The 12,325-nt window shown below is 36.9% G+C and overlaps 5 protein-coding genes across 5 annotated transcripts; 4 read left to right on the forward strand and 1 right to left on the reverse strand.

Moving 5' to 3' along the window:
• Nucleotides 1-356: 356 nt before the first annotated feature.
• RO3G_11459 (uncharacterized protein) lies at nt 357-671 on the forward strand (the record flags this gene model as incomplete). Its single annotated transcript, XM_067666043.1, has 1 exon — nt 357-671. The coding sequence occupies one exon, from the start codon at nt 357-359 to the stop codon at nt 669-671; it is 315 nt and encodes a 104-aa protein (XP_067522144.1).
• Nucleotides 672-2,078: 1,407 nt separating this feature from the next.
• Nucleotides 2,079-3,453, forward strand: RO3G_11460 (GTP-binding protein YchF; the record flags this gene model as incomplete). Its single annotated transcript, XM_067666044.1, has 6 exons — nt 2,079-2,261; nt 2,319-2,800; nt 2,852-3,077; nt 3,135-3,172; nt 3,222-3,375; nt 3,433-3,453. The coding sequence occupies 6 exons, from the start codon at nt 2,079-2,081 to the stop codon at nt 3,451-3,453; spliced, it is 1,104 nt and encodes a 367-aa protein (XP_067522145.1).
• Nucleotides 3,454-4,895: 1,442 nt separating this feature from the next.
• On the forward strand, nt 4,896-5,932 carry RO3G_11461 (uncharacterized protein; the record flags this gene model as incomplete). Its single annotated transcript, XM_067666045.1, has 6 exons — nt 4,896-4,982; nt 5,039-5,217; nt 5,270-5,558; nt 5,613-5,712; nt 5,762-5,812; nt 5,895-5,932. The coding sequence occupies 6 exons, from the start codon at nt 4,896-4,898 to the stop codon at nt 5,930-5,932; spliced, it is 744 nt and encodes a 247-aa protein (XP_067522146.1).
• Nucleotides 5,933-6,428: 496 nt separating this feature from the next.
• RO3G_11462 (40S ribosomal protein eS19) lies at nt 6,429-7,239 on the reverse strand (the record flags this gene model as incomplete). Its single annotated transcript, XM_067666046.1, has 3 exons — nt 6,429-6,510; nt 6,561-6,879; nt 7,203-7,239. The coding sequence occupies 3 exons, from the start codon at nt 7,237-7,239 to the stop codon at nt 6,429-6,431; spliced, it is 438 nt and encodes a 145-aa protein (XP_067522147.1).
• Nucleotides 7,240-8,109: 870 nt separating this feature from the next.
• On the forward strand, nt 8,110-11,424 carry RO3G_11463 (uncharacterized protein; the record flags this gene model as incomplete). Its single annotated transcript, XM_067666047.1, has 5 exons — nt 8,110-8,548; nt 8,613-9,245; nt 9,296-9,570; nt 9,622-9,810; nt 9,976-11,424. The coding sequence occupies 5 exons, from the start codon at nt 8,110-8,112 to the stop codon at nt 11,422-11,424; spliced, it is 2,985 nt and encodes a 994-aa protein (XP_067522148.1).
• Nucleotides 11,425-12,325: the final 901 nt, after the last annotated feature.

Genomic DNA, 12,325 nt, shown 5'->3' on the forward strand with positions numbered 1-12,325 from the left:
CGGCTATTAAACTTTACATAAAGTAAAACATCATTTGTCCCTTTATAACAAAACGAATGGGAAAATAACCCTCCATCTTTTTAAACAAAATGAGAAAGGTAACAATAACAAAAACTGGAATGTGCTTGGGAAACTTGAAAAAAAGATAAGCGCGTCACTCTTGTTTTCTTTTTTGTTTGGTTATGCATAATATTATTTGTACCTCGAAAAAAAATCTTCGGAATTTGTATTTTTTATATATACGGATGATAGATGAAAAAAGGAAAAAGCTGATGGGGCGTATGTATTTGTCAAAAAAGCTATAAAAGAGCACAAGTTTTCACATTTCGTTTTTTTTTTTTCTTCATACTCTAACCATGTCCTACCACGAAGAAGCTTACAACAAGATCGAAAACGAAGAACACAAGGCCGAATGGACCCACGAACTCCTTGCTGCTGCCGGTGGTTTCGCTGCTATGCGCGCTTACAACAAGAAGAAGGAAGAAGAAGGTGCTAACCCTGAAAATGACCACCACGTCGCCAAGAACTTGCTCGCTGCTTTGGCTGCTGCTTCCATTGACCATCTTGCTGAAACCAAGGGTATGGACTGGGTTGACCGTCAAAAGGCCAAGAAGCACGCTGAAGAAGAAGCTCAAAAGCTCTACACTGAACAAACTGGTTACCAATTCTAAATAACATAATCTCGTAAATAACCTTTTTCGCTCCCTGTGAAATTATATAAATAAAAAAAAATCTTGTTTGTACAAACTACTTTTATGTTTCATCTTTTTTTTTTTAAAAAAAAAACGCGTTTTGATTATAAGCAGAGATGGATTTCATCCAAAAGGAAAATTAGAAAAATAGTCTGGTCATTTTGAAAGGAAAAGAATGCTTCCAAGTAAGGGTTGTTTCAACGAAGGGTATAAATCCTTTCACACGCTTTCATACTTTATACATCAAATAGTAAGGAGACTTGATAAATGCCCTGTCTCAAATGCTTTTTTACTTTCATGTAAAATAAGCTTGTCTTACGCGCAATTTTACTAACCTTAAGAAGGCGATTCTTTGACGATGTTTCCCGGGTATTGAACAATCGTTTTTATTTTTCGAGAACCCCTGAATCTCCAAAAAAAGGAAGGTAGTTTTGAAAAAGTATGCCGTCATTTTTACTGTACCAGTAAAAAAAAATATTCTTAAACGGCATCTTTGTTTTACAGAAAAGCAAGAAAGCTTCTCGACTCCATTTTTTTATAGCACCAAATGTCGATTACACAAGAAAGCTTAAAATAATCATGACAATTTCCTTGAAAATAAACTTTATTATAGTTGAATATAGAGAGCTATAAAATAGCTTTGCATTTCCTTCTTTTTTTTTTCTTACGATTGAAATGGTTTATTTCAAAAGGTCCATACACCAAATAAAAAGCCATGTATAAAAGAAAACGTTTAGGGCCATCAACAAATATAGGTATTACGCACTCAAGAAAGAACAGACGGGGAAAGACCGATATGAGTTTAACGTCCGAAAGAAAAGAAAGGGAAAAGCCCAAGACTCGAAGGGCGAGAAATAGTGCGTTTGTTAAATAAAGAGTGAGAGGATACTGCTAAAAAGCTTAAAGAAATAGGGCAGTGAGTAGAGTGAAAAGGGTTTTTCGTTTGAAAATTTAGATGAGAAAGAGGTATTGACATCAAAACCAGAATCGGCGGCCAAAACTCCAACCGGTGTGCAATAAACGACTGAAGCATCGGGAGCAGTGGAAAAATGGATGCTGAAAAGGAATGAGACATGATAACCAGAGGGCACAAATGGAACTTGCACCCATCCTCTCATGGCTTATTTCCCCCCTGACAAGTGACTGTTTATAATCTATCAACTTTTTTGCCCTTCTTTCTTCATCTCAACTCTACTCATCCACAGCGGCATGTTGACTTTATTCAAAAGAACCTTTGTGAGTTCTACCGTTCGATATGCCAAAAAGAAGGTCAATAAGAAGGAGATTGTACAAGAAAAAGCTATTTTAGGAAGGCCGTCAAATAACCTTCGTATGGGTATTGTTGGACTTCCAAACATTGGGTATCTATCTAATTTGTAACGTAAAATGATATTTATCTGGCATCATAGAAAATCTTCGCTGTTCAATACATTGACTGATAGCAGTGTGCCAGCCGAGAATTATCCATTTTGTACAATTGATCCATCAGAAGCAAGAGTACAAGTGCCTGATGCTCGATTTGATTGGCTTGTTGATTTATATCAACCCAAAAAGATCACGCCTGCTCATGTAAGAAGAAAGTAGGATGAATGTAGTGAATGGGATACTGAATGTCTATATGAATAGCTGACGGTGGTCGATATCGCAGGTCTAGTGAAGGGTGCATCACAAGGTGCCGGTTTAGGTAATGCGTTCCTATCGAATGTTTCCTCTGTGGACGCTATCTTTCATCTAGTACGTGCCTTTGAGAATGATGATATTACGCATGTAGAAGATACAGTAGACCCAGTAAGAGACTTGGAAATTATTCAAAATGAACTGAGAATCAAGGATGAGGAAATGCTGGAGCGTCAGTTGATGGATTTAACAAAACAAGCCTCTAGAGATACCACTAAAAAGTCTTCTACTGGAATAACAAAAAAAGAAGAATTGAATATTATTGAAAAAGTAGCCGAGTTTATGTCAAGAGGAAGAGATGTTAGAAAGGGAGATTGGAATATGACAGAAGTGAATGTGATCAACACGCTTCATTTATTAACAGCCAAGCCAATGATTTATCTTTGTAATATGAGTGAAGAAGATTACAGAACACAAGAAAATAACAAATGGTAAGACGATCAACAGTTCATTCAAAAACAAACCAATTTATTCCAATATAGGTTACCTCACATATCACAATGGGTAAAAGAGAACAACCCTGGTGACCTTATAATCCCATTATCAGTTCCACTAGAATCTAAATTAGCCAGCATGTCAACAGAGGAGATTCAATCATTAGGTGTTCAGTCTCAATTACCTAAAGTAATCTTGGCAGGTTATAAAGCACTTGATTTAATTCATTATTTTACTTGTGGTCCTCAAGAAGTCAGAGCATGGACAGTCAGAGTAAAGCTAGGATGAATTAAAAAAGAAATTGTATGAAAACTAAGAAATATTGAATAGAATAATTCAAAAGCACCTCAAGCAGCTGGTGTCATTCAGTAATAGAAATAAGACATCGATTGATTCCTACTAACCATTCTATATTAGCACTGATTTCGAAAGAGGATTTATTTCAGCTGACATTATGAAAATAAATGATTTACAACAATTAGGATCTGAAAGTGCAGTGAAATCATCAGGAAAGTATCTTCAGAAAGGTAAAGATTATGTTATGGAAGATGGTGATATTGTTCATTTCAAGGTAAAAAAAAATCATTTTCTATTTTAAAGTATTTATAATTAATCTTTTTAATTATAGTTTAATGGTAAGCAAAGATAATAAAATCAAGACATGTTGTTTAACAATGAATCCTATTTAGTTACAAATAAAAAGAAATAGGCAGCAGTGCTGTTTACACCTGTTACACACAAACGCACGTATCAACATTTATTTTTAAACTCACACTAAACGCACATACATTCGTTCTGAGGCACACACACACTCACACACACACACACACACAAACACACAAACACTTTAATGCTTCAACCAGATCTGATTTGAGTTTTTAAGGTTAAATACTCTTTCTTTACAATAAAAGTGTGCTGATGTTTAAATAAATTGAAAAAAAAAGAATCTGCTTTTCCCCCTTTTTTTAATAAAAGTAGAAAAAAAAACATTCATTTAGATAGCTTCTGTTATGAAAAAGAAGAAATTCAATGACAGTAAAAATAATCATTGATCAAAAAAAAAGTGAAATGACTTTTTATATTATTTGTTTACAACCATTTGTGTTTGTGGTAACCCTATTTTTGACATGAAATATTACTTTATGAACCATTATTGGTTATCATGTCCCCCCTTCCTTTTTGCCACTTTATTCGATTAAAAGATGTTTCTCCTTTTGAGAATAAAGCAAATGAAGCACAAAGTTTAAGGGATGTGATACCCGAGACACTTTTTCGTGTTGTTAAATAATTCTTTTTCGTGTTACAATCAATGTTACAAATGACAAATAGATCCACTTTTATAAAAAGATACGGAACCCAAACCGTGCTCCCTCATTCTCACTCTCTCTCTTTTCGTTCAATCCAATGAAAAAGAAAATGAAGAATGAAGTAGTAAATAATAATAAAATAACAATAAACAACAAGAAGATGAAAAAGAACAAGACATGTACAGATGAACACAAGGAAAAAAATAAAATAAAAAGCCCGTTTCTGTAACTCTCTATTCGGCTCCTTAGGGCTACTTTTCACATACACACACAGATATCAACTTTTTTTTAATTTTTTTATTTCTTTTTTTTTTCTCTTTTTTTTTTTCGTTCTTTTTTTATTTTGGGTGGCAATTTTTTTAGAAACAAAAAAAAATAGAGAAAAATAATCTCCTGAAATAAGGACTTGCACCCAATTTCTCTTTTTCTCTCTCTCTCTCTCTCTCTCTTTCTCTCTGTAGCCTTTTTTTTTTCTTCTTCTCTTCTTTTCCTTTTATTATTACACAATATACATGAAAATGAGTACGTCACCTACACTATTTAATACATCTGGTTCTTCAGCAGCGACTAGGTTAGCTTCACCACCACACAAGATGATTGAAACAAAAAAATTACGGAATAAACAAAATACAACCAATACCAATAATTGCAAAAAGGTAAAATAAAAATGATCATCTCTTTTTAACGAATTAATTTGTTTTTTCAGGCACCGTGGCGTATACCAGGCAATTATGAGATACCAGATATAATAAAAGAAGCATGGGAAAAGAATAAAGATAAAATAATGAACAGTAATAATAATATACCACAACAAAAAAAGCAACAATTAGACAATAAATCAAAAATAAATAATAACAATCAACCACAAAAGGTATTACACTCAATTAGATTTATAAATTGTTTCTCATCTCTTTTTATTATCATCAGAGGTGGATACCAGTTGGAAAACCATTAGATATCTTACCTTTACCACCACCCATTATTAAAGTGAAACGTAAATTACATGCTGAGTTTGACGCTAAACTTCGGAAGGTACTTGCCGCTTCAAAAATAATGGATTTAAATCCAAAAGAACAATTTGAAGGACTTCGTAAAGTGGGGAGTGGGTAAATAGAATGGGTTTTTCTCTACTTTCTGTAACTCATCACTTTATTTCAGTGCGAATGGTGCAGTAGTAAGAGCTGTAAAGAAACATACTAAAATTCAAGTGGCTATTAAACGTTGTTATATTGAAGATCAAGATACACCTCATCATGCTTATATCTTGCGTGAATTACGTATCATGGGTTGTTTAAATCACCCAAATTTGATTCAATTGCGTGAAGCATGTTTATGGGAAGATCATCTTTGGATGTGTATGGAACTCTTGTCTTGTTCTGTATTTAATTTGTTATACAACACGAGCGAGGGTTTAAATGAAGGAAATACGATTAGGATTGCTAAAGAGGTAAATGGCCAAGTGGAGTTTATATACACAAACTGAGATCCATTTTTATATTAGTGTTTAGAAGGTTTAGTTTATCTTCATTCAAAGAATTACATGCATCGTGATATCAAGTGCGAAAATATCCTTTTAGGTAGAAATGGTCAAGTTAAACTGGGTAAGTTGTTCTGTTGGTTGCCATGGTAATAAACTCATTTTTTTTATAGCTGATTTTGGTTTAGCAACACCATTAAATAAAGTAAATACCAACCGATTGGGTACAGCCAAGGTAAAAAAAAAAAAAAAAAAAAATTAAAGAGCAGCTTTTTGATTAAAAAAAAATAAATCATTTGTGTTTAGTGGATGGCACCAGAAGTTGTATCAGAAAGTCCTTATAAAGAAAATGTGGATATTTGGTCACTCGCAATCACCATGATTGAAATGAGTGACCGTGTACCTCCCCTTTATTACCTTGAAAACAATCAAGACATTTACGCCGAGATCCTTTACGGTGATCCACCTAAATTCCACTTTTCAAAGCCATCACCAGCTATGCATGATTTAGTGCGCTGGATGTTGACTCACAACGGATTATCCCGTCCCGGAGCAAAAGACGTGCTAAAGGTAATACAAACATTCAAATCTCGTGTATCATTTATTTATTCTGTTTATAGAGAATCAATCAAGATATCAATCGAGGTGTACTTGAATGTTCAAAACAAAAGGAATTATCTTTTCTTGTGCGTCAAGTGTTTCCAGATGCTACAGATTAGTTGAATACCCCACAATCATTATTAAAGTTTATTCCCACACATTATATATGAAAAAAAACCAATTTGCAAAAAGAAAAAAAAAAAAAAGAAAAAAAAAACACACATACACTTTTAAAATAGTTTATTCTTCATCAGATTCTTCAGCAAGAGTCATCGCAATACGATCCAAATCACGTTGACCATCTTGAGTAATCTTACGGCCACTATTCAACAAGGTCAATACATTGCCCACACCGCATCATCAGCTACTTACCCCTTCTTGTCCTTTTCCAAGACACCGATCTTTTCCAAAGATTGAAGGACCTTACGGTTGACGGAGCCAGAGGCATCAACGTGGTGAGAGGGACGAGAACCGCGGTTGACAGTACCACCGTGAACCTTGTTCAAGGCACCAACACCAACGTTCTTGCGAATGTAAATGTGGCGAGCAACAGAGGCAGCGCGAACGTAATACCAGTCAGGGTCATAGGGAGCTAATTCCTTGAAGGTACCAGTCTTGACAAGGTCAACCCATTTAGGGACTTCGAGTTTACCAGTACGCTTAAGATAAGCAGCGTAAGCCTTGATGAAAGCTACATGAATATATTCATTAGTCTGTATTTGGAGGTTCTGTGTGTAGGTCGAGCTAAGCCACCCACATCATTCTCTCTCTCTCTCTCTCTCTCCTATCCCGATTGTATTTTTGTTGTATTGTTATTGTTGTCATTGTTGTTAAATGAAAAAAATAAAGAAAAGAGAGAGAGAAAAGAAAACAGTGTGGGTTTCAAAGAAAGATGGTTGTATAAAGACATTAGCGTAAATTAGCGTCGAGAAAATAATGCTCAATTGTCTTTAACTTTTTTTTTTTTTTTTTTGCTTTTATCGACTGCTACGGGAAAAAAAAAAGGATATTTACCATGGGCGTTGACGTCCTTTACAGTGATACCAGCCATAATAATATGTGTATGTGGAGAAAGAGAGAGAGGGAGAGAAACAATCGAGGGCCGCGCGCCTTAATGGAAAATTTTTTCTTATGGACATTGACTGATGTTTGAGCCAATCAAATTAACGCTGAAATTGAATAAAAAGAATAAATGCAGTAAAGTCGGTCTGTTTTTTATTCTAATTTGATCTATCTTTTTGAATGAAACATGATTATAAAAGTAAGCCAGATTATTATCAACACAGGACTATATAAAGAGGAACCTTGAGGCTTACCGTCCAGCAGAGACGTTGAATGATTGTCCTGGTAAAAATACCGTTTTTTTTTTTTTTTTTTTTTTTTTTTTTGGTTCCTCCTTGCACAAACATGTAACTTTTGTGATCACTCTTATACATTGTTCTCATTGGCTTCTTTTTCAAGAACCTTTCAGGAAAAAAAAAAAAAAAAAAAAAAAAAATAGACTGACAATTGCGTTGCTTTAAAAATACTTGATTTGTAATGAAACACACAGAGTCCATCTAAAGATCGCTGGATACAAGTTATCTAAATTACATTTATCATAGCTAAAAACAGCCCAAGTTTAGACAAACTCATTAGAATTAGTTCAATACATGAATAAACAAAAAGAATTTTTTGAAGTATTTCAATTGTTTACTTGTACAATAAAAAGGATATTATTCAAAGTGAACAAAGCATACCATCTGAATCTATCTAGGGTCTTTTTCATTGGATAAAGTCATGCGAAAACGCTTTATCTTTTTTTGTGCGTCCCTTTGTCTGCGTTTAAATGTTGTACGGTTTTGTACGAAACCCTTTTTCACTCTTTTCAATTCACTTTTTTTTTTCTTTTTCTTCCCTTTCTTTACAAGTAAAATACACCATGTATGATCATGAGCCATCTGAGAATGACACATCCAATCGAATTCAACCTACTTTTTTTCATACACCTGCTACTCAACTGAACAATACACCAAAGAAGTCGAGCCAAGACCCTGCCAAGAATCCATACTATCAGTCACCACCACCCTATTCTTTACACAGCCCTAATCAGTCAGAGCCAAGTGCACCACCTCTAGAGCCCGAAATTTATCCGCCTGGAAGATCAGAGGCCTATCCACCCGTAGGGCCTTATTCACCTGTTGGACCAGAGACCTATCCACCAGCAGGACCTTATTCACCTCAAGGTGTTTATCCACCTACTAATTATAACCACCTAGGCCACCCTAATTCGCCTTATTCAAACTATGGAGCAGTTCCACCCTATCCAAACACGTCTGATGCTTCACCTTCCTGGCCTTGGATGGTTCCAGCAGCAAACGGTAACATTTAAAAAAGGAAAAAAAAAAGGGAGGGGGGAGGAAAGCTAAAGATGCTTATGTACAGGCGAACAACCCACTGAACCCTCAAGGAAAAAAAATTTTGGTTGTTTGAGATTATGCAAACTGTTTTGGTATTTTGTCATCGGCATGGTCTTTTTCGGCGCCATATCCGAAATGCTGAGTGACCCTGTTTCGAAACCTCGCTGTGTGGACAGTATCAATTGGGAGAGTTTGCCAAAGAAGATTGAATACAGTGGATCGCTCAGGATCACGGTCGATGGAAATCTATCGAGTGGTCGGATCCTTATCAAGGACTCAGACCAAGAGACACCAAAGGGTGTCGTTTACTTGACAGGCAGAGTGTCTGCACGTAGCGTGGAAAACGTGGCATACAAGCTCAAGCAAGACGCCAAGGAGACCCATCTTGAGTTTCAAATTCCCTCCTTATCCCTATCCTGTGTGAACATTGATGCCGTCATCTATGTTCCTAAAGGAACACGGTTGATTTATATTGACTTGCCTCATTCCACCATTCAATTGCCCGATGGTCTGATGAATGCAGACATGCTCCAGTTGAGTTCATCGTATGCGCCTGTCGTTATTAATTCGGATTGGAGAGGAAGAAATTTGAAGATAACCACAAACAATGCTGATATTCAAATCAAAAGTATTCAAGCCGATGGCTCAGTCATGTTGGGTGAGTTGCTCTCATTTTATTTAAAATACACGCTAACGTGCAAACGGCAGCAACTAAAAATAGTGCAATCACGGTGACAGAGAAAGTCGAAGCAAGAGATACGATTGACATGGTAACAACGAATGCACCTATTCATTTAAATCACATCATATCAAATCGAACCACTCTCGTCACATCCAATGCACGTATCGATATTGATCATGCCTTGATCGAGAGTTACATCAGTGCTCATACTTCCAATAGTGAATTGAGTCTTCACCTTCGCTCACAAAACAATCCAGAAGTGCTTGTCAAAACATCCAATGGCCGTGCTCTCGTTTCCATGGTAACATACGATACGCTCAATCAGCCTTGGTTTCTCACATCTTATTTATAGCCAATCACTTTTGAAGGAAATTTTATGATCAAGACAAGTTCATTCAACTCTGTTTCATTCTCTGACAATCTCAGCTGGTCTAATATCAAGTTTGCCAATAGGGGTTATGTGATGGGCGAACGATTTGACCCAGACCAAGGTCCCTCTGCTGTTCCGGGGTCATTAAGAATCGAAACATCCAATGCGAACGTGGGTGTGTATTTTGCAGACGAGTAAAACGAGGTGGCTTTCAATGTGTAACATTTCTCTTTTTCTTTCATGAATACCAATCCTTTCATAACCAAAAGGGAAAATAAAGCTATTTTACTCATACCCGTCTTATGCCTCATATTACTTTACCTCTCTTTTTCAAAGCCCACAGCAGAACCCATCATTCAACATGAAGTACAGCCATTAGAGCAACAAGAAGAACCAATCCAAGTGATGAAAGACATCATACCAGTGACCATGCCCGACCCTTTTGAGCTACACGAACCCGATTCGAACGAAAGATATGTGACTTATTTGCCTCATTCTGGTTTTCACAATCAACGCATTGAACTTGAGAATGCCCTTCTCTTGGCCTCCTATCTCAATCGCACCTTACTCTTACCCTCTGTCTACCTCACCTCACCCGCCTTCCCCTGGTTGAGATTCGACAAGATGTACGAACGACTGCTGTTACAAACCAAGGATGGCATCGAGTATTGTGGACAGTTGCGCGAATCAGAACCTCAGCCTCCGGAATGTCTTAATTATGCTCGTTGGACACGGATTCCCTGGACCTTCTTTTATGATTTTGCCGAGCTGTCGACCCAGGTGCGAGTGATTTTTAGAAATGACATGAGCATCGAGTGGATCCGGGACGAGTTACTTGCAGGAGAGGAAGATGTGTATTATATCAAGGACAACTCACCCTTTGATTATCGTATCTATGACCTCCCCGAATCGCACACACCCCTCCAGCGGTTTGTGAACAGGATCGAACTGGACGCACTTGAAGCGATCGAGTCCAGAGTGATTCATTTTGGATCCGTCTTTGGCTCCTACCGTGTCCTGGCACAATCGGATGAACACCGTGAGCTGCTGAAATGGGTGAGAAGAAACATGATCTTCAAAAACCCGGTCTTGCTGGACACAGCCTCAAGGATCGTCCAACGTCTCGGTGGACTCAAGCGGTTTGTGGGCATTCATTTGAGAGTGGGTGATGGTGTGTTCAAGGTACGTGCGGGTATTCACATTGATGACATCTATCATCAGTTGGTGAATGACTATACCGATTTGAGTGTGGAGGAGGTCGCGAGGTATGATGCAAAGCATGAGGACGATCGAAAGGAAGACACGGCTTATGAGATCAAACAGTTGAGGGAGACAGTCGTGCGGGATGAGGCCCAGCAGCCGATCCAAGTCCATCATCCTGCCAACGTTCAGACCAGATTGGGTCCACAAGCCAACCATCAACTGATCTGTCAAGAGGGTGATGGCAGAAACGATGATTTTGCAAAGACAACGATCTATATCGCCACGGATTGTCCTAATCCAAGACAAAACCCGCTCTTGCAAAAGATCTTCAAGACCTTCCCTTGTGTCTTTGTACTCTCTGATTTTAAGGACGAATTGAGCGCGTTGTCAAAAGTGAAGGTGATGGAAGACAACGTACGCTTAGAGCCGTATTTGATCCCAATGATCGATGCCATCATTTCTTCCCAAGGGCAAGCGTTTTATGGTATCAATTCAAGCACATTCTCGACGTATATCGAAAGACAGCTGCATCCAGCCTATACAAATGAACCCATCAAGTTATTCGATGCGCCTTTGCCTTAAATAAACACACAGCCCCACACTAGCCTCTTTTATAGCCCATTATTTCGGATGTGGCTAAAATGAATTTATCCGTTGTAATGTCGATCGATGACACCAAAAGCAGTAAGTCTGTGTTACTTGCTTGATGGCAAGTGAGAAGGGAAACATTCTGCTTTGAATGAGTGGGATGGAATCAATGATCGATTGCTAACAAAGAAATGAGTATCTATCCTGCTGTCGATCTTACAATGTACGTTGTCACTCTTTGAGCAACCGCGTACAGGGCTTGTTTCCTTTCTAGGTTCATCATTGTTCTAATAAGGATACACACAAGCCATGAGTGACAGGTTTGATGTAATCTTGATTTTATTTATTTTTGTTATACAACAACCATTGTTTATTCATCTTTGTTATTGTTGGGGTAAGAAAAATGGTCGCTTTCTTTTGTTGAAAAAACACCAAAAAAACTACCAAAAAAAAAAAAAAAAAAAAAAAAAAAAAAAAAAAAAAAAAAAAAAAAAAAAAACCCCCCAAAAGGGAATTTAAAGTCCATCCAAATAACCTTGTTTTAAAAAAAAAGTGAAAAAAGTTTCCCCCCCCCAAACCTTTTGTCCTTTCCACCCAGGGCTTAAAAAAAAAAAAATTTTTTTTTTTTTTTTTTTGGGAAAGAGGCACAAGCCTAAAAAAGGGCGCAAGCATTGTTGTAATTTTTTTTTTTTTATAAATCAGCCCGTTTAAAACAACAAGAAATACATATAAAGCCCTTCCTCTCTCCCCTCCCTTCTCTCTCTCTCTTTTTTTTTTTTTTTTTTTTCTCTCTCTCTCTCTCTCTTTGCTTTACATTTTTTTTTTTTTCTTTCATATTTTATAATTTATTATCCATGTCATCAGATAATTCGATGGATTACAGTGATGAAGAGAT

Source organism: Rhizopus delemar, genomic scaffold (assembly GCF_000149305.1).
Source record: "Rhizopus delemar RA 99-880 supercont3.9 genomic scaffold, whole genome shotgun sequence".
Taxonomy (NCBI): domain Eukaryota; kingdom Fungi; phylum Mucoromycota; class Mucoromycetes; order Mucorales; family Rhizopodaceae; genus Rhizopus; species Rhizopus delemar.